This window comes from Panthera pardus, unplaced genomic scaffold (genome assembly GCF_024362965.1).
Source record: "Panthera pardus isolate Hobbes unplaced genomic scaffold, ASM2436296v1 HiC_scaffold_1, whole genome shotgun sequence".
Taxonomy (NCBI): Eukaryota; Metazoa; Chordata; class Mammalia; order Carnivora; family Felidae; genus Panthera; species Panthera pardus.
Genome location: NW_026526654.1, coordinates 57,388,865 through 57,416,217, shown reverse-complemented (window position 1 = coordinate 57,416,217; position 27,353 = coordinate 57,388,865). Strand labels below are relative to the sequence as shown.

Here is a 27,353-nt window from a genome sequence, read left to right as displayed (position 1 = left end):
GAGCGCGAGCGCCCTCGCATTCACACACACTCGCTTAAGTACACGTCACACACCCCAGAAACACGCACACACACACACACACACACACACACACCACACCACACACACACACACACACACACACACACACACACACACACACACACCCCTCTGCACTTGCAATCAGAAGGATCCACACGCAGTCAGATCTGCACCTCTTGGCATAGGTGTGTGTTTGGTACCGGTGTGTGTGTGTGTGTGTGTGTGTGTGTGTGTGTGTGTGTGAGAGAGTGTGTGTACAGAAACCCATCAGGAAGACCGCAGCTACCTTATTCTGCAAGCACGCTGCGATTCCGGTTCCTGTGTACATGGAACAAAAAACAAACAAAAAATAAATAAATAAATAAATAAATAAATAAATAAATAAATAAATAAATCGCTGTCAAACTTTTTTTCTTTTAATTCGCCTTCTCCTAAAGGAAGACGGTGGAAGAGCTTCTCCCAGTAGTTAAGGGCTCGGGAGACCCGGCGGCGAGGCCCTGGACGCCGCTGCCGAGACGGAGCGCTGGGCTCGGGTAGCCCAGCTGGTCTCCCATCTAACTGATCTAATCAATGACTCTGAAGAGCTGGGGCTCCTGGCTCCGCCCCCGCCTGTCTCTTCTCCGCCTTCTATTGGGCGTGGGCCGAGGAGGCAGGGCCTTGTTCCTCACGCTGATTGGCTGGCAGGGAATCAGTATCAATGTTTAAGCGGCGGCGTGAGGTGAATAGAGTCAGTCAGCAAGAGGCGCTGGGGAGAGAGCTGGGACTGCGAGCCCGGCGGATGCGGCAGCGGCGGAGGGCGGCTGGGGAGACGCTACTCCAACTGTTGAATTTTCACCTTTCATTTCCTCCGATGCCTTGCTTGCGGAAATGGATTTATTTGCTTTGAAACCCGCACGTCTTTCGCAGGCTATGAGCTGATCCTGACAGGCACCAGATTAAACGAGACCACCCGTGACAGAAAAGGAGGAAAAAAAAAAAAAAAAAAAAAAAAGCCCTCCACAACGGACTGCACAATTAACTATGCACACCGGTGCTGGACTTTGTGAATAGAGAACATTGAGAGGAAAACCGTGAACTATGATGCGGGGCTAAGCTGTGAACGGTCCCTGGAATCCTGATTTTTTTTTCTTTTTTTTTTCCCCCTAAGACTCTGAAAGATTTGGGGGTTCCTCACGCCTAACCAAAAGGAAAGGTTTTTTGTTTCTTTGTTTTTTTTTTAAATAAATAAGTAAATACACCTAGCAAAACAGACGTCTTGTTTTCCAGAGCCTCGGACCCCGGCAGAAAGAGGTAGAGTAAAAGTGCTGCTGGATTCAGCTACACCTTCCTCCTTCCCTCCCTCCCTTCTCTCTCGCTTTTTTTTTTTTTTTTTTTCTTTTCCTCCAAAACGTGGATCTGGCTTTTCTTTCCATAGAGTGAGTCAGAGAAAGCGGGAGGAAGAAGCCGCAACTAATGTCTGTGAAGGGAGGACCATGAGGCGAGAGTGAATACGATTCGTTCCACTGCTTGTGACTCATCGGGCAGATCGCAACACCTGCATTTCTGGATGTGTCATTCCCGTGCGTCGAGGCGCCTCGAGAACCCGAGATGATGTGTAGACAGACCCGTGCCTAACATCCCCTCGCAGAGAGGGAGCTCTCGGGGGAGGCGGTGGGCGCCCCTGGCTGGACCGCCGCGGCCGCAGCGCCTCGCCCCCTCCCTGCCCTCCTCGAGCCGCCCAGAGAGACTGTGAGAGCGAGACTGCAGAACGCATCACGCCAAACCTTGATGTGGCTCTTTCATCCAGCCCACTCCTACTATTAAAAAAAAAAAAAAAAAAAAAAAAAATTGACGGGAAGGAAAAAAAAAAAAAAAAACAAAACAAAACCCGCACTTTATTCGCTTCGAATATCCACCACTTTTATTCCTCGCCAAGGTTTTCCTTTCTAGATGAAGAGGACTGGGAGGCAGGGCCATTGGAAGGAGATGCTGAATAGAAAGAAAAGAGAGGCACTTGACAGCCCAGCCCTGTGAATGCAGAGACTGTTTCCCTTCTAGCGAGAGAGACAGGGAGAGTGTGTGTGCGAGCCCTGGGAGGGTGGCTCCCCCTTCCTTTTTATTCCGCCTCCCCCTCCCCCTCCAGATCGGCACATCCAACCATGAGTTGCCTGTTGATTTCCTCTCGCCTGGGAAGAAAAGCAAACTGGAATTAAACTGCGTCGAGACAAGTCCTCGCTCTCGGGGAGAGAATGGGATGGTAGCGGCGGCTCCTGGCTCGGCGTAGAGAAACCACAGAGTGTGTGTTCCACGAACAGAGGCGGAGATAGAGCTATATATCCGCCCCCCACCCCCCTCCCAACGGACTCACACCGCAAACGCCGATCAGGCTGTGGCTTTCCGGGGAGAGCCTTTTCCGAGGAAGAGAGGGAGGAGCGTGGTGGAGGGAGGAAACTACAAATCGGGACACTAGTTCTTTGCGCTGCATTTCCTCCCCTCCCTTCGGCTGCTCGGAAAGGAGACAGAGAGAGAGAGAGAGAGAGAGAGAGAGAGAGAGAGAGAGAGAGAGAGAGAAAATACGCTTACGCTTGGCTGGGAGATGCAGTCCGCCGCCGCCTCTGCCTCCGCCAGCAATGCAAGATTAGATCTCTAAATGCAGCAAAACACTGCCTGAAAACCCAACAGCCCGCGAAGCCAGCAGACATTTCCCAGGGCTCCGGCGAAGCTTCAAAATCTATCTGACTCTGTCTCCGTGGCTCCGCGTCCCCACCAGTTTCATCACAGGAGACGAGAAACAAGTAAGGATTTCACTTTCCCATCTGCCTGAAGACACACCTCCCCGCTGCCTCCCCCACCCGAGGTGAAGAGTATTCCGGCGGCTGCCGCGGGAGTGGATTTGCAGCGCCCTGGCGGGAGCCAGCAAAAGCTAAGGATTCTCGACCACCCCTTCTAAACGCGATTTCCGTCTTATCGCCGGCCTCATCGCTCAACTTCGAGTGGCCCCAAGTCCCGGCGGAACAGACAAAGCCCCGGGCTCGCCCCCCAGCCGCAGGGAGCCGCCGCCTTGCTCCGCGCCCCTGCAGCTTGGCTGCGCCGCCGCTTCTCGCCCGGTGCGGATGCTGTAGATCAACAGGTTCGGGGAACTTGAACGGAATAAGGAGACCGCCCGGTGCCGCAGCCCCGGAGCAGAGGGAAGGAAGGACCCACAGACTTGTGGCTCGTGTCGCGCGCGCACGCCGCGCCGGAGCCCCAGGCTGGCGCGCACCCACTCGCTCGCCCCTCCAGTTCGGCTGCTCCTGCCCCCACCCCACCGGTCTGGGATGTACCTTTCCATCTGTTGCTGTTTCCTCCTGTGGGCCCCTGCCCTGACGCTCAAAAACCTCAACTACTCGGTGCCGGAGGAGCAAGGGGCCGGCACGGTGATCGGCAACATCGGCAAGGATGCTCGACTGCAGCCAGGGCTTCCGCCCGCAGAGCGCGGCGGCGGCGGCGGCGGCGGCGGCGGCGTTGGCGGCGGCGGGCGAAGCAAGTCGGGTAGCTACCGGGTGCTGGAGAACTCAGCGCCGCACCTGCTGGACGTGGACGCTGACAGCGGGCTCCTCTACACCAAGCAGCGCATCGACCGTGAGTCCCTGTGCCGCCACAATGCCAAGTGCCAGCTGTCCCTCGAGGTGTTCGCCAACGACAAGGAGATCTGCATGATCAAGGTGGAGATCCAGGACATCAACGACAATGCCCCCTCCTTCCCCTCGGACCAGATCGAGATGGACATCTCGGAGAACGCTGCCCCCGGCACCCGCTTCCCTCTCACCAGTGCACATGACCCCGACGCCGGCGAGAACGGGCTCCGCACCTATCTGCTCACGCGCGACGACCACGGGCTCTTCGCGCTGGACGTCAAGTCCCGCGGCGACGGTACCAAGTTCCCTGAGCTGGTTATCCAGAAGGCGCTGGACCGCGAGCAGCAGAACCACCACACGCTTGTGCTGACCGCCCTGGACGGCGGCGAGCCGCCGAGATCCGCCACCGTGCAAATCAACGTGAAGGTGATCGACTCTAACGACAACAGCCCGGTCTTCGAGGCGCCTTCCTACCTGGTGGAGCTGCCAGAGAATGCCCCGCTGGGCACCGTGGTCATTGATCTGAACGCCACCGACGCCGACGAGGGTCCCAATGGCGAAGTGCTCTACTCCTTCAGCAGCTATGTGCCTGACCGCGTGAGAGAGCTTTTCTCCATCGATCCTAAGACCGGCCTGATCCGTGTCAAGGGCAACCTGGACTATGAGGAGAATGGGATGCTGGAGATCGACGTGCAGGCCCGAGACTTGGGGCCCAACCCCATCCCAGCCCACTGCAAGGTCACTGTCAAGCTCATCGACCGCAATGACAACGCGCCGTCCATCGGTTTCGTCTCCGTGCGCCAGGGGGCGCTGAGCGAGGCCGCCCCGCCCGGCACCGTCATCGCCCTAGTGCGGGTCACTGACCGGGACTCGGGCAAGAACGGGCAGCTGCAGTGCAGGGTACTGGGCGGAGGCGGGACGGGCGGCGGCGGCGGCCTGGGAGGGCCCGGAGGTTCGGTGCCCTTCAAGCTTGAGGAGAACTACGACAACTTCTACACGGTGGTGACCGACCGCCCGCTGGACCGCGAGACACAGGACGAGTACAACGTGACAATCGTGGCGCGGGACGGGGGCTCGCCTCCACTCAACTCCACCAAGTCGTTTGCTGTCAAGATTCTGGACGAGAACGACAACCCTCCTCGTTTCACCAAGGGACTGTATGTGCTGCAGGTGCACGAAAACAACATCCCAGGAGAGTACCTGGGCTCAGTGCTCGCGCAGGACCCCGACCTGGGCCAAAACGGCACAGTGTCCTACTCCATCCTGCCCTCGCACATCGGCGACGTGTCCATCTACACCTATGTGTCTGTGAACCCCACCAACGGGGCCATCTACGCCCTGCGCTCTTTTAACTACGAGCAGACCAAGGCTTTTGAGTTCAAGGTGCTCGCGAAGGACTCGGGGGCGCCCGCGCACTTGGAGAGCAACGCAACGGTGAGGGTGACCGTGCTAGACGTGAACGACAACGCGCCGGTGATCGTGCTGCCCACGCTGCAGAACGACACCGCTGAGCTGCAGGTGCCGCGCAACGCCGGCCTGGGCTACCTGGTGAGCACCGTGCGCGCCCTTGACAGCGACTTCGGCGAGAGTGGGCGCCTCACCTACGAGATCGTAGATGGTAACGACGACCACCTGTTTGAAATCGATCCCTCCAGCGGCGAGATCCGCACGCTGCACCCCTTCTGGGAGGACGTGACGCCAGTGGTGGAGCTGGTAGTGAAGGTGACGGACCACGGGAAGCCCACCCTGTCCGCGGTGGCCAAGCTTATCATCCGCTCGGTGAGCGGCTCCTTGCCCGAAGGGGTTCCTCGGGTCAACGGCGAGCAGCACCACTGGGACATGTCGCTGCCGCTCATCGTGACTCTAAGCACTATCTCCATCATTCTCCTAGCGGCCATGATCACCATTGCCGTCAAGTGCAAGCGCGAGAACAAGGAGATTCGCACTTACAACTGCCGTATCGCCGAGTACAGCCACCCGCAGCTGGGCGGGGGCAAGGGCAAGAAGAAAAAGATCAACAAAAATGATATCATGCTGGTGCAGAGCGAGGTGGAAGAGAGGAACGCCATGAACGTCATGAACGTGGTGAGCAGCCCCTCCCTGGCCACCTCCCCTATGTACTTCGACTACCAGACCCGCCTGCCCCTCAGCTCGCCCCGGTCGGAGGTGATGTATCTCAAACCGGCCTCCAACAACCTGACTGTTCCTCAGGGGCACGCGGGCTGCCACACCAGCTTCACGGGACAAGGAACTAATGCAAGCGAGACCCCTGCCACTCGGATGTCCATAATTCAGGTAAGAGGCTGTTAGCATAACTCGGACTTGACTTTATTGCTGATTTTGGAGCTGTCCTGAAACCTTTGGAACAGGACAAGCCGCACTGCCAGCAGCAGTGAGGGGGAAATTTTTAAATGAAGATGCTTCCCGCTTTTGCCACTCCGTGCACGACATCCCCTATACATAGCCCCTCCCATGTTCCTAGTTTAAAATCTCAAAGATGTGAATGTCTTACTTCGGTTGTATTTTAAAGATTATTTTTATAGGTTTAAAAATGTTAGCAGTGTTCAGGATTTAGAGTTTATTTTTTATTCGCTGCTCTACATTTCTCTCAGTAACAAAGGCTTCCTAGAGTAAAAAAAAAAACAAAAACATGTTTTAGTGAAATTTGCTTTTGAATTCTATTTAAAAATCGGACACCAACAATGAGAGAATGTACGCTCCAATATTCAGAAGTTAACTTCTTCTTCAAATACAAAATAGCAACCGCTCAGAATTCCAGAGCCTGAATCTGAGCTAAGTTTTCACTCCTCCCCCCCCCCCCAAAAGTCAGTTTTACATATTAAAAAGTGTTTTAAAGAACATGAGTCATACTTTTTTCTTCAGCGGAAACTGCAGCCTAACGCCTTAGTGTGCTTTAAACTTTTAATATGCCAATTTTGCTCTGAAGCTCTTTCAAAAATTCGAGTTGAGGTAGGCTCTGGATCATGACCAGTAACTGTCGATGAAAAGTTTATAATTATTTTGTCCTGGAGTTTTCCCGATCTATTTCATTGAGAAAGCAACAGAGTATACCCAAGAGTCACAGACTCATTTTACACGGTTGAAAACAGGAGGCAAAGTTGGCATTAAAGGCACTTGATGCACCAAAAATGCATGTAGTCTGCATACTGTGTATTTTCAGTATTTTTAAGTGGTCTTTAATATATTTTAAATTGTATAATCCAAAGTTACTGATGTATTTTTTCAAAACCCTAAATGACGGACCCATCATAGATTCTAACAATAGCAGGTAACTATACTTTGCCTAACTTCTTTTATCAACTATTAAGTTGTGTCACAGGAAAAACTTAATTCTTGCTTATTATAAACGCATGTTGCCACAAATTACTCTGGATGGGCACTACTTGAAATTCAAAATTGAGTTTAACTAAAAGTGACACTTTGGGAGGAAGATTAGTTTGGGGCAAATGAAGTTAATTTGTTCATAATTTTATGCTTTGAAAAGCAAATACCCTTTAATGACATTTGACTCAGTAAATGTTTTTATTACTAAAATGAATAGTAAAATATCACAACCTTATCTTTTCTAACATGATAAGTGTGACAAATGCTAAAAGTTGGCAAAACATATTTTCTTATGATAGTTAATGTCCTTGTAAAGCAGACTCTTGTAATCGATGCTACTGAATACTAAAGTATTGATTGTAGTATTAAATCCCACTTTTTACAGTGTCTACTATATACCATTTATTATGATTTTTTGATGTCTATATAAGACTGAACGAAAAATATCCCCCTTGGAAAATATTGTGGTTTCTATGAAAGTCTCCCGTGACTGTGTAAAACTTATTTATGATAATCTCCTTAGGGAGGTATGTTAAAATATATAGTCATACATCCTCTGCAATCATTTTATGTATACACACGTTATATACCTTATATTCATGTCATTGACAATTGTAAAGTTATCACAGAGGGTTAATGCTTAATCTTCCATTCCAAGTGCTGGTAGTTGAATTCTTATTTAGGTTCCAGTAACAATGAAGTTGGTACAGTAGAATTATCAGCAAGCCTGATTCCTTGGTCAGATTAGTGAGAAACGAATTTGGATGGGAGTATCCAGAAGGTTTTGAAGAACAGGGGTGCCTATACTGTATTTACACCATGCTGTTCTTTAAGATGTTCATTGCTTGAGGAATGGATGATGGTGATGATTCCTACTAGCAGTAAAACTTAAGCCAAAGAAAATCTCGTACATGCAGGGAAAGAGACAGATAATTTAAAAGTAAAACAAAGGGCACACTTCTTGCCATTCCCTTTTTCTAGAATTTTAGTCCATGCCATGAAAACCCAGAAAAAGTTTCAGTTTTAAGTTCTTGACATTTTTTTCCAAGGTGACTCGATTTCCCATATTGTTTCCGCCCTAGAAATATCCTTGCTGTAAACTGTTAAAACAGGCAGTCTCTCTTTCTCTTTTTTTCTGCTGAGTTTTTACAGTCTTATAAAGAACGCTTTGTAAGTTCCTAATATGTTAACTTCCTCCTAAATATATCAGGCTTTCCTCAATGCCTATTATAGAGAACAGAGTAAATTAACTATAGTGACCCTCCTTTTTTTCTTTCTTTTTAAACTAGTGCACTGCAAACACTTTGTGCTGAAGTGACATGCTTAAATTGAAGTGTTCAGGTATCCATAATCTTGTTTCAGAGTGTATTTATTAGTGTGTGCATTTAACACAGCCTGCTAAGGAAGCACACTGCTAATCTCACACGTATTTCTGAAGGTAGTATTTTAATCCACAGAGTGTACTGGGACAAACAGCTGCTAGGTCTCGTTTACCTTTACTTCCCAGCAATTTTGTGCTGTTTAGAAGGCACGCCCCGGGTATTTTCATTGATGGAATGACAGTATTTTGTAATTGTTTTGCAATACACTGGTAAAGATGGGCGTTACGAAATTTAAATATTTCAAGATGTAAAAGACTCATATTACAGCTTAAATTAAGATTCATTTAAGTATCGAATGATATTGTGAGTCTCAGGGTCTAAAATTTTAAGGATGAGATCTGTAGGTTCTTGAGCATGAGAGTATTTTTATTAAAAATGAATGCAAAACAATCCGGTAAGCTGGTTACACATGTAACCATATGTAGAAACAGTGGTTTGTGAAAAGGGGTTTTATTTCAGGTTTTCTCCAAGTTTTTCAGGTGAAGTAAAGTCAGTCTATGAAGTTTTAAATAACAGACTAGAGATTAAAATAGCCTCAATAATGTGAATCATAATACAACATTCTTGTAATGAAATATTTTACTCATTTTAAAGCTATAACACAGATTTCGAAAAATAGCACAGATTTTGTGGGAGGTAAGGCAAATAGATTGTTATACAAATTTATAAATGTGCTTTTCATAGGAGTAATTTCCATGTGAATTATTTCATATGTTAATATGAGAATCTAAAATCAAGTAGAGATCATTGCTAATTGTCACGATTAACTACATATCGAGGCTTATCAAGAATTATTTGTTCAGTCTCAGGGTAACTTCTCAACAGGTGTTTTCAAAGAAGGCCTGGCTGAGAAGAGAGTGGGGATTTCTTCACTATTGGGAGAATTTCCAGTTTTGTTTGAACATCTGTGTTGTCAGATTTTTCTATGGCACTACTGAAAGCATTTCAATATGATCTCAAAGAAAATATATTGAGCCAGCAGAATAAGATCTGCTAAAATACATTTTAAAAAATAATACATTCTGCATTCTCACGTGGTGTTTTACAGTTCAATTTCAAAAGATTCACATTAGGATTGACCTTAGGCTCTTTGTGCTAGAAAGAGAAAATCCTTTTGATATATATGCATGGCCTTTTCAATAAAAAGGAATTAAACACATGGCGAATATAGTCAATCCAAATATATAAAAATGAGATTGCAGCATCCAGGACTAAAGTAGCAAAGCATAGACAATAAACTCAGTATTTTAGAATGAAAAGGTGAAAGAAAAAGTATATCTTTACTAGCAACATTATCCGTTGTCTGCCTTTAGTCCCACTTCTCTAATACAAGAGATTCTTGACTATAGGAACTCCAATGAGCTCCCAAGACCATGATCCTAAAATTTCATATTCTAGTATGTCAGTGATTTCAATAACAAACATGAAAAGTGTGAGCAATTTCTTTCTTCATTTAAAATTCTGAGGATATTTGTCCACAGTGTTGTTCTAAGAGGACACAGTTTGATTAGTTACATGCATTCATTTCCATAAACATTATATACATCTCTATTTATAAGGGTAATGGTGGGCTGGATAGGAAGGGGATGTCTCTGTCCTACTGCATGTCTCCAAGAGTATCTTGTCCACTTGTCTTTCTTTTTGTAATTTATAGATGATAGCTTTAAATTTCTACTTTAAATTAACATGAGTACACAATCATAAAACATTTTTTCTATGCTACCATATATTGAAATAGTATAAAGTACAAAAATACTTGATTAAAAAAATCAGCCATCAAGGCGATTTGAGTTTCTTTGCAGAAGAGTTTAAAATTCAAATTATTTTTATCATTTTTAATATATTGTTAGTTTTCATGTAAGTTTTGTGTGCACCCATGAAAATCTCAGCTCCATGGTAAATTTGAGTACATTTCTTTATTTTATAATAAATGAAAACACAAAAGTTTTTTAACTATATGAGCTAGGAACCTGATAATCTTAGTTTTACTATTGGTTGATATAACTACTCATGGGTAATAACTTCTTCATCCATTAGTTTTTAGTTTTCAATAAAATTTCCAAAATTCCAGCCAGGTAAAATACTTCATCATTTTTACACTGAGATGATTATTCATCAGTCTTTTTAAAATGTAGGAGTAAGATAATTGAGTGTATGAGTGAGTTTATAATTTTACTTAAGTTCTGTGAGTGAGTTTTATAATTTCAATAAATATTATCATATTCAAGCCTACATGGAAGATTTTTGAATTTTATTCTTGGCATCTTAATATTATTTAAGACTGTGTGTGATCATGAAAGTTATCAGAGCATAAAAGAGTATGTCCTAAAATTCCAATCTCAATTGCTTGATCATATTTTTTAGTCACACACAACAAAATTTCCAGTTTTTAAAACATTGTCACCTATGACTACACTGTTCAAGCCACATAAAAAAATTAAAATAAATAAATACGAAGGTAATTTCTAGAAACTTTTCTTAATAAAGTTGAAGTTATACATTATTCGCATTTTACAGTGCATATAGATGTATATATGTGGTTAAAATAAATTGGTTACCCTTTAAATAATCTCAAATATCTCTCCTAAGGGACTTAAGAAATATACATATTTTAAAATTAAAAAAACTTTGAAAATCTCCAGATAATTATTTAATACTATTTACAAATATAATATTTATATTTTCTTATGTTTCACTACCACTGTCAGGTTTCAAGTTTTTTTACTTATTAAGCAGCACTTAGTTAGTGCTGCTTATGTAATACAATGCAATAGAAATATATCTATAAAAATAAAAGGTATAAATTAAGAAACTATTTTATGTTAAGAGTAATAAAGGTTTACATGTACTTATTACAGTGAAGGTTGGCTCTGGCTATATTTATGAAAATGTGAACAATAAAACTTCTTGGCAAAATTTATGTGTATCCATGTATATATGTCTTTATATTTCCCAAATAATATATATAAATACTCAAGCACAAATATTAGCCCATTTTATATATATTTTTTAATTCAAAGGCAGCTCTCCTCTTTTTAAGGATGAGCACCAACCTTTATTTTTTCTTTGGAAATATATGTAAACTTGATTGTACCGTTTTCAAACTTCAAACATTTTGAAGTTCATTAGAGCCAGGCATTCTAGAACAGAGGAGAAGTTGAGGAACTACTGGTCTTCCATGGACAATAGGTTGGAGTTTATGTAGATTAAGAGAAAAAAAATTCATCTAGGTTCTGAGTCTTCCAGGACGATAGTGGGATGGCTGGAGGCATTGTGAGAATATACACCTTGAGCTCTGATAATGAAACAACCACAGGAGGAAGATGAAGCCACTTAAATGGGTTCATGCCAGTTAGGAAGTAAAACTTAACCCCCTTATGCTGAGGTGTCTTGCAATACACTCAATAATGGGTAAATTCTTACAAATGCACCTGCTAATTATGATATTAGTCATTGCTCCAGAATGTATTCCCCTCAGTGATACTTCTGTTTAATAAATCCCACAGGGAATTATCTTAAAGTCATATTTTAGCAAAGTCATTAGGGAAGGTTTTAGTTATTTATTTTTTTGTACCGAATTCCTTTAACCAATGACTGCATACTTGTTAGAGAATGGCGTGAAGTTCATTTTACCCATCAATTTGAAGACACTGTGACTTCTGCCACCCACCTACAAAACACTTTCAAAGTTCATCAGACCTACACTAATCTATTGTCAACCTATTTTAGTAAAGGAGACGTTGACAAGAATTTCCTTCAGTGGCACACGGTATTTTACAGTTAGTCATAGCTTTCACCACTAGCTTTGACAGTGATATATTGCTATCCTTTGGTCTCCTGAAATAAATTATCTATAATAAAGAAGTCCTTAATGACATCAACTTTCCCTGCTGTGACTAAGCAGAAGTTTGCTTGTGCTTCCTTGCTACTGCAGAAGTACAAGTTCAGTATTTTTAAGGTAAAGGGAAAAAAAGGACAAAAATACAGATGCAAAACTGTGACTGTGTGGGTGGCCTCTTTCACTTGTATGCACAAAGTTCTTCCAGCGATAGACTGTAAAATTGGTTTCAGATAGTGTTTGAGAGAATCTATTGATATACATGTGACACACTTCTATCTGTTCTGGTCCTACTGACATTCTGATTACTAGTATTTGTCGGCCTTCCCCTGGATCTATTCCAGGCAGTTTTATTGTAGTGAAATGGCTCTTACAGTTCATTGAACATCTAGCATAACTGTGCTGAATATGATTGGCGCGTTTGCATATATTTATTCAAAAAATAAGGCAGTTAAACAGCATAATTATGGGAAAATGAATCATAACAATAAAAGACCATTTAAGTTAACAAGCTTTGTGATCAAAGGATAAATACAGGTTGGATAAATGAGACTTTAGATGTAGCTAATCTACATAAATAGACTTTGGTTTGATTAGAGGAATAGAATATATTAAAATAATTTAATGGTATTCAAATGCATTTTTAAGCCATTTTGAAATATTTAAACACTTGTATTCTTTTCTTTATATTTCTGTTCAATAATATAGTCAAGAACCATAGTTATGTTAGATGCAAAATGAGCAAGATGCAGATAAAAGTAATCATGTAAGCCTGTATGAACAATGTTTAATATTTTTTAAACAAGTAATGTTTCTGATTGATTTTTAATTAGTGGAACACATTAAAGGGACTATATAAAGGACAATTTCTTATTTACTCTCTTTATCAGCTAAAAGCAGCCTTTGTAGAATTTGATAGTGAGAGCATTAAAACTCTATTTAAAGTTTTCAAAGCTATGCCTTTGTGTTTTGTAAATATATACTGTTTTTAAGAGACATCGGTTACATGTTTGTAAATTATATTAATACATACTGTAGATAATGAGTTTATAGTCAGAAAAGTTCATATATATATATATATATATATATATATATTAAATAACAGATTAAACTTACAATGTGACTTTTTAAAAAGTTTTTATTTATTTATTTTGAGAGAGAGAGAGAGAGAGAACGAGTGGGGGAGGGGTAGAAAGAGAGGGAGAGAGAGAGAATCTCAAGCAGGCCCTGTGCTGTCAGCATGGAGCCCAATGCAGGGTTCAGTATCATGAACCCAACCATAAGATCATGACCTGAGCCAAAGTCAAGAGTCAGATGCTTAACCAACTGAGCCACCCTAGTATCCTTAAATAAGTTCTTTCTAACAAGTATGGTTCTTTAGATATATTTTCTTCAGAAAGATATATTCTTTCTTCTTGGCGATGACTTTTAAAAAATGTGATTTACACATAAGTCATCAATTGGTATACCTCTTTCCAGTATTTCTTCCTGAATCTTTAATATTGCTGAGCAATGATTAGATTACAGTTATACCTAGACTTTCCATGCCCTCACATTCAATAAAACCCAAGTTGAAATGTACACATATTTCCTAAATTCCAGTGGCTTACTTTTATAAAGCAGAAATGCAACAGGTATTTTATTGTAGGCAGAAATGGTCACAGTGGTTTAAATGTCTTTCTTATTTCTATAGCCCAATTTTACACTATCAATGTCTTAGATAAATTCTTAAATATTTATTTGCAGTATGAACACTTGCATCAGTTTTGAAATGATAGTTTTTGCCCTCAAGATATGTTACTTTTCAATTCACCGACCCCAGTATAAATGCCTTGCTTAAAGCTGTTTATTTTATTTTTCACACAGCATATTTTATCAGAGTATACTGAGATTGTTTTGTGATTGAACATTCAAAAGATTTTTTTGCTATTTCACCAGAGCAATTCCATATGCAAAACTGATACTTATACAAGAAATTCACCTATGATTACCATGCGAAGCATTATGTTACCAGAGTGTAAAGTGGCCAGCATGTGCTTTTTGCCAATATCTCCATTTCAGTAGATGAGATCACGATAAGGAAATAGAATGTTTGAGACATAACATACTTAAAATCTCAGCAAAATTTACTAAGAAAAAAACATTTTTTCTTTTAGTGTTTGGAGGAAAAAGGGAGTTAGCTCCAAAAGGGGATATTTTCCAGCTCAAGCCTGATTATTACTTAATGATACATCTTTATAGAAATATTTGTCGTAGAAACTTTCCAAACAACCTTAAAAATAATTTGATTTCCATGGTTCCTCAGCAAAATCCAGGATATTGTCTAAATATTGGTGAATTCTAATGTGGTGTCTTCTTGGGGCACAAAGTCTTGCTTTCTATTTCACTTTTGCAGTTTTGCATCTATTTTAAAGTAGTTTATCCCAAATCAACTTATTGCATTAAGAAGGTGAATAAGAGGATCTATAAGTCATGAAAAATAAACAAGAAATCAATCATTTATCTTTATTATCATTATCATTAAAATAGAATTAAAGGTTACATAGAATTTATATAATTTCTATAAAATCTATAATTTATATAATTTCAAGGCAAGATAGTTGATTGCTTTTTTTTATTATTATTTTAAGCTTTGTGTGACCTGCTGTCACATTAATGAATTTGTGTTTTGTTTTAAGCCAGTGCCTAATCTCTTATTTTAATCTTAGTTGATTTAATAAGAATTTTCTGATTAAGAAAGTTTGGCGATACACTTGACAATTGACTCTTACTTGGCACGGTATGCCTGGTTTGCAATTTAAAAAAAAAAGCAATGATAATATGTTGGTACTAATGCATGAATTGTTGTAGAGTAAGAAGATTATCGAGTGTGTGTGTGTGTGTGTGTGTGTGTGTGTGTGCGTGTGTGCCTGTGTGTATGAAAAATAGCATTTTAATACAACACATAGATTGAAATAAAAAGTCTATAACTTTGCACTTTTAGTATTGGCAGATGCATTGATAATTGTAATTATTAGCTACGTTTCCAGATCCTGACCTTCTAGGAAAGCTAGTATTTATCTCTAGATGATAATAAGACAGGAAATAAGTGAACTATCCTATTAAATCCCAGTCGGAGGAATTTATAAGGGTTATTGGCAAAAGCCTATTCTACAGTGTGGCCCTGATCAGATGTGCCAGTAACAACAAATGAGGCTATATGCCTAAGTGGAGAGAAACTAAAAGAACTAAAAGACAGTGAATGCATTTAAGAATTTTTTTTTTCTGATTTTGAGCAATAGACTTTTTACGATTTTTTTTTTATAATCAAGACAATTACATAGTAATTTGGGTTAGAATGCATGCCTAGTTCCCCATCTCAAAACCCAATTTGTTACCACCTGTGGCTATTTCTATTAAAAAAAAGAAAGAAACATAATTACTATGAGTCTCAGCAGTCTTAGAGTAAATTTTTGCAATTACAATACCTCCCTCGGGCAGATGTGTGAAAATGGCAGATTAATTCCTGCCAGGATCTTTCTGTTCCTCCTGCATTTTTAGGTTTGGTGTTACCTGCTTATTAGAGCGGCTCTGTTTGCTCTGGTTAAGGGTTATGTCAGTGTTTCCATAGTAAATCTCTAGAAATAAAGATCCACAAGTCAGCCATTAAATTTTGCCTTAGGTGAAAAGTTGACATGTAACGTTTTAGCGAAGGGGTAGAAAATATTTCCCATCACACTCCTCTGTTGGCTGGTTAAGTTTGAAGTAAATGGTAGTAAGACCATTTGGCAGTGTCGGAGAAAGCAGGACAGGTCGGGAGGTAAAAAGAAAAGCACCTTCTTTGAACTATAAAATACTATGTAATCAGCAGAAGTCAACGAAAATATTTTTCTTCTATGCTTGATCCTAAAGCTACTTAATGCATAAGAGAAACTGGAAGACTAACAGATTTAACACCCTACCTATTTTCATTCATTCCTTCTTTGGTTGTGCTATGTAAACTTTGTTTCTATAAAGATCTAATTGATCTACACACAAAATGATGAATATTAGTAAGTGTAAACAGTTTTAAAACTCTGGTTCAGCGTTATAAGTCTCTCTTAGCAAAGCTAATTTATCACAAAGCAACTTAAATAGCAGAATATTGGAAGACAGAGACCATATACGTTTGCTTGTTTCTGTAGTTGGGAGAACCTAAGATGGTTTGTAATACATAGAAAGCACTTAAAAAATACGGATTCTTGGTAATCCTATAATCATTAATCAGTCATGAGCTGGAGTTTAGATTCAAACCTAGAAATGAGGGAGGCCAAAGTTGAAGATATTATTCATATAAACATGCTGGTAAACAATTTATTTGAAGGTGGCATGTTTTGATAATTTTATGTATAATTTTTACCTTTGTAATAACTACAATGAAAATTCCTATACAATTCTATTGATAGTGACATAAGTTCTGAATTTGTTTGTATCTCTCTCTCTCTCTCTAGAAATATATATATAACACACACATATATATGTGTATATATAAGTGCATTAATATATTTGTTCTTGATATACAGTATATGATATACAGTATATAGATATTTACAGTATATAGATATACAGTATATAGATATATAGTATATAGATGTATACTATATATCAAGAACAAATGCTGTTGGTAAGAGCATATCTTTTATCTTTTGTCCTATTCCTTGAAGTGCTTTATACAGTATTAAAACCACACAATTCAAATATTATGTCTCTTTGTTAAGGCTTTAAGAATCACACAGCTCTAGCAAATTATTAAGTAACTAATGTGATCCTTTTTTCTATATGACATTTTTAATGAAATGAGATTATAAGCCATAAATAGTAATGTGGGGATTACATTTATTTGTATTTGTTAATATATAATTTTATGATTTAATCACTTTGGTACCAACCAGTTGCCATCTGATATTGCAAAAAGAAAATCACCATGGGCAATTATCAATGTGTATAATAATAATAATAACCCAACTACAAAACTTTTCTCAAAATCTCAGAATCTATTTCATGTAGGTGGTATGAAATTTTTATGCATATATTGAGGAAGCATAAGCTAAGCATTCATGTAAACAGTATGCTACCCATTTCATTATTGTTATTTAAAATATGTAACCTGCAGAGCTGTTCAATACATAATCATCAATTCAATTAAAAAATAATTAAAAAGCTCTTAATTAAAATAATTTACTACTTTTAAGCTGTTTTAGGACTTATTTACTATTTTATCTGAATTTTAAACTTTAACTGCAAAATCTTTATCAAACAATAAGAAGGTTTGATAGAATAAAGCCTTCAAGCAGAATGAGCTTTCAAACCATATTAAAAATTTAATTATCTCCACTAGCCAGATAGTTGGGATACAAAATTAAAGAAAAAAATAATAGGAAGGAGCAGAGAAATGACATTTAAAAAGTTTAGGATTCATTGTCAATTACCATTCGAAAAGAGGAGAAAACTTTCTGAGAGATTATAGTGTTAAATACCATATAAGATACACCAACGAATAATAAGTTTTCAAAGGGGACATTTATATCTACAATTACCCAAACATTATAGTTTGAGCCCATCTGTAAATTTACTCTGGAATATTTGGCATGTTGGGGAAAGAAGGCGTAGCGACAGTGGGTGCTGCTTTCTCCTGACCGGATGCCAGTCTGGGTCTTGCTGTCCTGTTACTAAGAGAAGTCTGAGAACCAGGAGCAGATCAGTAAATGGGAAACTGGGCCTGTAATGTTCCATAATCTCTCTGAATTTTACTCATTTCTTTGTATTTTTTCTTGAACTATCACACATGCTTTCTTTTAAGGAATACAGTTTAGAAATCTACTAGAAATGTGACTTCTAAACAATACTGGTAAAATGGGAATGTCCTACAGGTTTACCAGGTTTCATGCATTTATGTGAGTCTTCACATGAAACCATATGATCTGAAAACATATATCATTTGTTTAAAAATTCCAAAAAGTTGTTTGAATATTTGGAAAGTATCATCAAAACATATAATTTGAAACAAAAGAAAAGGAATTGTTACATATGCCTTACTCACATGACTTGTTCTGATTCTTTTCTTCTTATTCTTGCCATCTGGTCTCTTTTCTGTGATATCCATTCCGAAAATATATTTTTACAGGGATACCTTAGGAACCTTGTATATTTACATCGAATGTAAATATTTTTAAAGAACTCAGATATATATATTCAGACCTGAGGTGCCTAGAGTTGATTCCTATAGTGGAGCAATATAAGAATGGGTTGGATTAAAATGGGTTGGATTCAACAATATTATGTTTAACATTATTAAAGTGCATTTAATAAATGAGAAATTTTTGTTGGTTAGTTAAAATAAAAAGCTTCTTGGATTCCCTTTCTTCTAGATTTCTTTTTTATAAATGTTTTTATTTATTTTTGAGAGATAGAGCATGAGTTGGGGAGGCACAGAGAGAGAGGGAGGCACAGAATCTGAAGCAGGCTCCAGGATCTGAGTGGTCAGCACAGAGCCCAATTCTGGGCTTGAAATTGTGAACTGCGAGATTGTGACCTGGGCTGAAGTCGGACGCCCAACCGACTGAGACACCCAGGCCCCCCTCCTTTGTTCTAGATTTAAAAACATAAAAATTGGGGGCACCTGGGTGGCTCAGTGGGTGGAGCACTGGACTCTTGATTTCAGCTCAGGTCGTGATCTCATGGTTTGTGGATTCAAGCCCCATGTTGGTCTTTGCTGGAAGCACGGAGCCTGCTTGGAATTCTTTCTCTCCCTTTCTCTCTCTCCTCCCCGTTCACTCTCGATCTCTGTCTCACACACACAAAATAAATAAATAAACATGAAAAAATATTTTAAAAAATTGAAATATTGGTTTTCTTTTTTATAAAAGTAATTAAATAAACCTTTCCATAATTCCTTCTTTTTGTTCTTCATGCAAAAATGTGCTCTATTGAGATATAGTAGAGATAAAATCCTCCATCTACAATTCCTGAAAACAGAACATTTCATTTTTTTTTTTTTTAAGTAAACTCTCTGCCTGACTTAGGACTTGAACTCATGACCCCAATATCAAGAGTTGAATGCTTTACCGACTGAGCCAGGCAGGTACCCTTAGACCATTTCATTTTTTGTCCTCTTGATAAAACCTTCCTCTATATTTATTTATGCTTATGCAGGTCAGAGAAATAGACTAATGTATCTGTTTATAGCATAAGGAAAATAAATTTATAGTTAATCTTATCCAACAAATACCTTATAATTATTTTCATTACAAATTTCCCATTGAGCCTCAGTGGACTTGGGCTTCATTTTAAGTACTTATCATTTAACTGGAGAAATCAAATCTCCAGGACACATCTGTTATTTAATGATATTAGAGTTTGGATTTTGTTTGGTGTAAGTGTAGGATTGTGATGGAAAGGCACTAGGGGTGGGAGAGGAAAGGAGCTCTGATTCAATATCCCCAGGTAATATGATATGAATAATTGGAAAATGGAGATATCATTTCAGTTGGTTAATTGTAATAAACCTATTATCTTGTTAGAGCATTAAGGTAGAATCAACATGTTGGGAAACAGATAAAAGGTGCAAGAAAGCATTTAAAATTCAATCATTAGGTTTCATTGCACCCATCTGCTCCCAGGAAATATAATTGGAAATTCGATTCATTGACCTTTAGCTGCCATTTTGGACCACAGTTTCAAAATCTATGTTTTCAAGTTGGACATTTGAAGTTAATTTGATAAGAGCCATATTCGGTACATTTTTAACCCAATTATGTTTTTGAACAATATTTAGAAAAAATAAAATCAGGCTTAATGTGCTGGTGTATATATGACAAAGAGTCAGCATAGTTATTTAATCCTGGATCTAGTTAAAATAACTGATGTTCAAATTCATTAAAGTTTCAATTAACTAGAGGGACTGCTGAACTTTTTACTGTTATTTTATGCACGAACTCCTGCTTCTCATTAATTATTCTCTGGGTCCATATTATACTACATTTATACTTACAACATCCAATTATGCTAAAATTACATACCATGGTATTAAAAAAAAAGCAATATATAGTATTTCAGGTGGTTATCCTGAATTTAAAAAATTTTTCCTCCCCCTCACTCCCTCTTGGCAACATAAGTATGACAGCACAGAATCTTCCCCGAATATTGCCTACGTCCTCATTCAGAAGAGTTACATGATAAAATTATATGCATAACACGAGAGATACATTATGTAAATTGACCATCATTTCTTGTCAGCATTTGTGTACTGCTCTGCTCGCTGAAGTTCATGTAACTTGGAAAAGAGTCATGATTAGACAGGTGTTTCTTCAGCCTATGAGATCAAGTTTCTGAAATATTTATATGGTGGCGAGCCAGATGTACACAGATTAACCTTATAATCCCATTTCACAGCTTTTCCAAATACTTGGAAACTTGTTAAGTATGAAGCTGATTATTCTGGCAGCGTTATCTCCATTAATAGGATTCAGATCTTCCTTGTTTACAAGCCAATGCTGCTAATATGATCTAGTATATTAAATCAACAGAGAAACAGAAAAAGTAGAATCCATCCAAGGGCTAATTGACAGGGAAGTCTGTTCTAAAGCTTTTTAATGTGTTTTTTATTGACTTCATAACAACAGAACACACGTAGCGCAGGCGAATGATGTAACTGGGCTACTATGCTACTATCATTTGGGATGAAGTAGTTATTTATCAGATTCTTCATGCTTCTATTGTAATGTTGATATAAGCCACATAAGACCGTGCATCTGCCCTTTACAAATATTCCCTTCGACATCATCTCGATTGGAAGGCTTACTGTCATTTGACGTGTGAAATTATTTTAAATGCGCTCATCTTTTTTTTAATGAATAGAGGCAACACAGAGTAATGTAATAGTATGTCATGATTTTCATTATGCTTATTTATTGGTTCTGCAATAATAGACGGAGACCTTATTGTTACACATTCAGCTTGAGCTATTTATGCACAGTGCTAGTAGGTGCACCATTTCATATTGTTATGTTCTGTCCTCTCAAGAAAAGAGGTATCAGGAGCCTTAAATCAAATTAGACTACAGGAAGAGTTTTATACTTTGTCTTTTTTATATTAAGTGTATAGCTTTTATAAACTACCTCACTCTGCTTGAATAAACTCATGCTCCTTCAGAGACAGGAAAAACCTATTTTTCAAACTATGTATGACAGCCTGATTCCATTTTCAGAAGAAGGAAGGAGAATGCAGGCCCTCAGCAAAGAGAAGAATTCTTCCACTTTTTCACTTCTTTGGGGGACAAATTATCTACTTTGTGTTTCATATTTATACGTAATATGTCTAGTGCACGTAAAAGAAGACATAATATTTCTTTAAACCTAGGATTAAGTGACCCTTAAAGAATAGTTTTTCAAGGACAATTGAAATGTAAATATATGAGATTTGGGGGCCCTTGAATTTTTGGCTCCGTGACAGATATCCTAAAGATGAAGCTACTCCATTGAGACTGTGCCTCTGGACCTGTGTAGTTGAGAGTCAGGCACCGCTAGTGTATTGCCTTTTGGATTTCAACTACTCTAACATTGAACTGGGAGTTTGTAGTCAGCCTCCAGGGATGAATTGGCTACATTTGACTGCAGGGCCACTTACTCCTTTCCTATTTGATTTTTACCAAGTCAATAGTTTCCCTAGAAGAGATTTTACTCTCAGGAATAACTGCAACTATTCCAAAACTCTTCTATGCAAGAAGATCCATGTTTTTGCATTTAAAATAACTTCAGGTTTTCGGTCCAGTATGTGTGTCTTTGAGTTTCTCTCTTTCTGGTTTTTCCCAAACTTAAATGACTGTATTTTTTTCCTAATTTTAAGAGGAATTTTTACTGCAAAACTTCCACTAAAAAACCATACCTAAAACAGCACCTGGTGTATAGTAAGAACTCATTACATGTTTGTGGACTGAAAATAGAGAAAGTTGCATTTAAAAAGTTATAATTGCTTATAATTTAGTACTCAGAGGTAGTTATTGCTAATCTTTTGTTGTTCAGACCCACAATCCCTTCTCTAAATAAAAATCCAAAGAACTTAGATCTGAACTGATTTAAGATTATTTTTAATCTTTACTTGTCCCACTTAGTGTTAATATCAACATTTTTTTTTTTTTAACTGAAGAAATACTAATATGTTTAAATTTGAGGTATTGTATCAGTCTCTGCTGGGATGGGCCATACATGACATGTAGAACAAAATGTCATTCTGAGATATGGAAGACTTAAGGATTACAAAACATGTCTGAGTGCAAGGATTTTGAATAAGGGATTATAAACCTGTCTATCTTCCCATGCTGTAATGTGCAAACACATGCAGGACACACGACTAGATTTTGCCTAAAAATATAAATGTCTCATACATAGACACTATTCCATGTCAACAATGTGGTTTCATATTATCTGAACAATAATGGAATTCTGGGCCAATTAATGGATAATTCATTTAGTCAGTTCCTCCCTGATTGATGGTTTGAGTCTTTACACTGAGATTCAATTCCCAAGGTTCTTGGTCTAAAAAAAAAAAAAAAAAAAAAAAAAATTAGCTTTTCTGTCCAGAGTAAGATGCTTAACCTTTATTTTTTTTTTTCTGGTTTCTTATTAGGTGTAATAATATTTGTTCCTCATAAAATTGTCATAAGAATTAAAGATGAAATATGATTATGCATATAAAGGATATGATCAATACTAAATTTTGAATGAATATTAACACATACAATTATTATTGTTAACAGCAAATGATGTAACACATGGAAGCAGGTAACTGATATGCAGACATATTCTCCATAAAAATAATATTTCATGTTAGCAATTATGCAAGAGTACAATTTTAAACCAGAATACTTACGATTATAAAAAAAGTAATTTTATTAGAATGCTAATTTATTTATTTTTATTTTTTTAATATTTAATATTAAATATTTATTTAATATTTAATACTTAATATTTATTTTTATTTTTTAACGTTTTTTATTTATTTTGAGACAGAGAGAGACAGAGCATGAACGGGGGAGGGTCAGACACAGAATCCGAAGCAGGCTTCAGGCTTCCAAAGGTCAGCACAGAGCCTCACGTGGGGCTCAAATTCACGGACCGTGAGAACATGACCTGAGCCGAAGTCGGACTCTTAACAGACTGAGCCACCCAGGCGCCCTGAATGCTAATTTATTTTATTCCAAATTTCAGTTTATACCTCTTTAAACCAGGATTGGTTACTTTGTTCTAAATGCTTTTTTTCTTAAAGGTTATTTATTTATTTTGAGACAGAAAGAGAGCAGGGGAGAGGCAGAAAGAGAGGGAGAGAGAGCGAATCCCAACCAGGCTCCGCACTAACAGCATGGAGTCTGATTTGGGGCTTGAACTCACGAACTGTGAGATCATGATCTGAGCTGAAATCAAGAGTCAGACACCTAACTGACTGAGCCACCGAGGCACCCTTGTTTTAAATGCTAAATAGACATTTTAAAAAGTGATCAATTTTTGATAGACTGTCTTGCAAAAAAAATAATTTGCAGATATTTTAAACTTCTTAAACCACCAAAGTGAACTCTGAAGTGGAAAGATGTTAAGTCTTCTTTCAGAACAGTGCTTTTCATGCAGAAAGAACTTGTGGTAAGTAAAGCTCACCCCAGGTAGAAACTGAAGAGAAGTTTTCACAAAAGAACTGTTGTAGAGCAATGAATACGAGAGAGTTAGAGACATATGATAACATCTGATTTCATTTACACTTCTTTTCATGTGAGAAAATTGAAGCACAGAAATATTACTCACATATATACAGCTAGCAAGAAATAGAAAATTAATGTCATGTGACTCAGAGTTTAGGGTTTTTGTTTCTATACCAGTTGGGATATCATGTTTGGCCTGCATTCCTATGGAGGTATTGATGGAGTATGAAAACATCCTACAGCATGAATAATTGCTACTTTGAGTAGTGAAACTTAGTTCCTAGAAGGCAGGTCAATTTGGAAAAGAATTCTTTAAGGCCTTCATATATTAAGCCTCACATCTCTGCTGGGACCTATGTACGTACGACACATTGCCACAAGATCTTTCAAATTGATAGCCAGCAAGTAGTTTCAAGAGGTTCTGTAAGTTGGTCTTATAGAGTGAAAATATTTCCAGATTTTGGAGACTCCAGAAGCAGATTCTCAGATTCTCAGATTTGATCATAGAACTGGCTTTGATTCTTGTATTTGAACCAAAGCTGTCCAGTAGACCTCATTGCTTTCCTCTGTGTTTATTATGATTCAGAGCTGAACAATTGCAGGAACAAAGCCATTCGGGAAGGCGGGGGGGTGTGACCTGGTATCAGAACTCTGTAGGGAGCATTGATTAACAAGCATTATTAGAATGAAAGTAATAAATCTGTAAAATACATCAGACAGTGATAAATAGTCTAGAAAGCAAAGCACAATACTCACAAAAGGGAGATGGGTCATACAGGACTTGCAGGATTTTATTTGAAAGAGTGTGAGATTTTGAGTCAAAAGAAACTTATTCCTATTACTTACTCATAAAGGGACCTCCAACTAGCCTTTCATGAATTCCATAGGCCTCAGTTTTTCCACCCATAAAATAGAAATAATTATAATGGTTCCACTTGGTGAAGTTGAAAGGAAGTTTAGATTTGGAGAGGTTGAGAAACACTGACAAAATCACCCTGTAAAATATGTAAGGAAGCACAGGAGACAAAGGACCAAGAACGGAAGAGTTCTTTTCTCTGGGAAAGAACAGGTTACTTACTCTTATTCTAAGTACACTCTAGAGGAACTTGTAATACACTTCAGGAAACTTAATGTGCCTAAGTACATTTTGTTTTCAGGTGTTCCCATGATGGTACTGTTTGCACAGTTTTAAGTAGTTTGGAATTGAATATAAACATGCTGCAAATCACCTAACACTGAAATCCACTTAAAAAATATGAACAATTTTTCAATCAGGCAATTTCCAAATGGATACTCTGGGAGAGAAGTCTGTGTCCCACAGAAGATGAAAATAACTTGTGTGTTTTCTTGTTTTTTTAAACTATGACCTAATTAAACATAGTGTATATGTGAAAATGCCTCATTAGTATTTTATCTACAGGAGTGAGTAGACTAAAAATTTTAATTATAACATTAAGAGGTGAGACTTAGTTTTTCTAAGCCAAGAGCCTGCAACTTTTCCTATTAAGGATCAGATAGTAAATATTTAGGGTTTGTGGGCCATATAGTTTCCATCAAAACTATTCATCTCTGCCATTGAAGCATGAAAACAGCCATCGACAACATGTAAATGAAAGGGCATGGCTGAGTTCCAATAAAACTTGATTTTCAAAAACAGATAGTGGGCCTTACACCATTTTTGTAAGGTATGATTAACTGTTAACATTTCTTAATTTCTTTCCGTTTGTGTATTTATAAAAAAAAAAAAAACCCGAAAAACCTGTACCATGTAAATTACAAATAACCTCTAACAAGATCAAGATATTTGTCTGTTGTTTCAAACTAGATATGGAAGAATGCAGGCCTATTATCTCATGAAATGATTGTCTGGGTAAGCCAGCTGCTTTTTCCAGAGGAGAAAAATTCTTAGCACTGAAGTGTCCAAGCAAAGAAAGCTGGGGATACTTGAATTAGGTATTAAGTGTCAGTCTGATAAAGACTAGAGATATTTCATTTCATTTTGTGCTAATGTTTAATTAAAAATCTGTTAGCATTAGTAAAGACACTTAGCTTTATTTTAATTTCAGGTATGAATACCAACCTAAAATAGACTCTTTCCATTGAATCATACATTTTGAATGCGATACTTATTCCTGTATTTCAGAGGGAAAAATGATAAATATTCTAGTAATCTAATACTCATAAATTTGATTAATAATTAATTTCTTCTTCAAACTTAGGAATGCCTTTACTTTGTTAAAGTCATATATCAGGGCAGATCTTCCAAATTCCCTGTATATTATCTCCTAAGTTTTTGTAATTGTACTCTTACATTACTCATTTTGTTTTTCATTACAATGGATATTTTTTTCTGGAAAATTTAAAGTTTATTTATTTATTTTGAGAGAGAGAAGGAGAGAGAGAGAGAGACTGAGAGAATCCCAAGCAGGCTCCTGTTGACACAGGTCTCAGTTTCCTAAATCATGAGATCATGACCTGAGTCGAAATCAAGAGTCAGACACTTAACTGAGACACCCAGGTGCCCCTGAAAATTTAAATTTGTATATATTTTTTGTTGTTTTGGAAGGGGTTAGTAACTTATCTTTGAAACCCATGCAAAAGACCAGGACCACAAAATTCCCCCAAAGTAATTATTTAAAATAAATAATTATTTACTAATTATTATAAAATAAATTGATTGGTTGGCTGTTTGCATGAATTGTTGCTCATAAAGTTAAAAATTCTCAGGGTACCTGGGTGGCTCAGTTGATTACATCAGACTTTGGCTCAGGTCATGATCTCACAGTTTGTGAATTAGAGCCCTGCGTTGGGCTCTGTGCTGACAGTTCAGGGCCTGGAGCCTATTTTGGATTCTGTGTCTCCCTCTCTCTCTCTGCCCCTCCCCTGCTTGTGTTCTGCCTCTCTTTTTGCCCCTCCACTGCTTGTGCGCACTCTCTCTCTCTCAAAAGTAAATAAATTTGAAAAAAAAAAAACTTCCTTTTATAAAGAGTTAAAAATTCTTTATTAATGTGCTAGAGGAGGGGCACCTGGGTGGCTCAGTCAGTCGAGCGTCCGACTTCGGCTCAGGGCATGATCTCACAGTTCATGAGTTTGAGCCCCACGTTGGGCTCTGTGCTGACAGCACAGAGCCTGGAGCCTGCTTCGGATTCTGTGTCTCCCTCTCTCTCTCTCTGCCCCTAACCCACTCGCATCCTGTCTCTGTCTCTCTCAAAAATAAACATTAAAAAAAATTTAAATTTTAGAGGAAGGAAAAAGTAAGAAAGGTATTTAATCCTTCAATTTCACCTTGAATTCCTTCTATTTTTTTTTTTTTTTTTTTTTTTTTTACTATTAGGAACTGGAATGCACCTATACAGGTGATGAGTTGAAAGGCAGATGCAAAATCAGACAGGAACCTGATCTTGCTGATATTTTTTTTTCTTTCATTTGCAAAATTTAACTGATTATTTGAATAATAATAGACTTTA

General features: G+C 38.6%; 1 protein-coding gene across 4 annotated transcripts in view; it reads left to right on the top strand.

The window, feature by feature from the left end:
• The first annotated feature begins 737 nt into the window (after positions 1–737).
• PCDH17 (protocadherin 17) overlaps positions 738–27,353 on the top strand; it is a 99,887-nt gene continuing 73,271 nt past the window's right edge. For 2 of the 4 annotated variants that reach the window (XM_019415606.2, XM_019415608.2), the window contains exon 1: positions 738–5,912. In XM_019415606.2, coding sequence (XP_019271151.2) covers positions 3,318–5,912 — 2,595 coding nt within the window. In that variant the 5' untranslated portion in view covers positions 738–3,317. The remainder of the gene's footprint in view (positions 5,913–27,353) is intronic. The other 2 variants (XM_019415604.2, XM_019415607.2) reach the window with 2 other exon arrangements.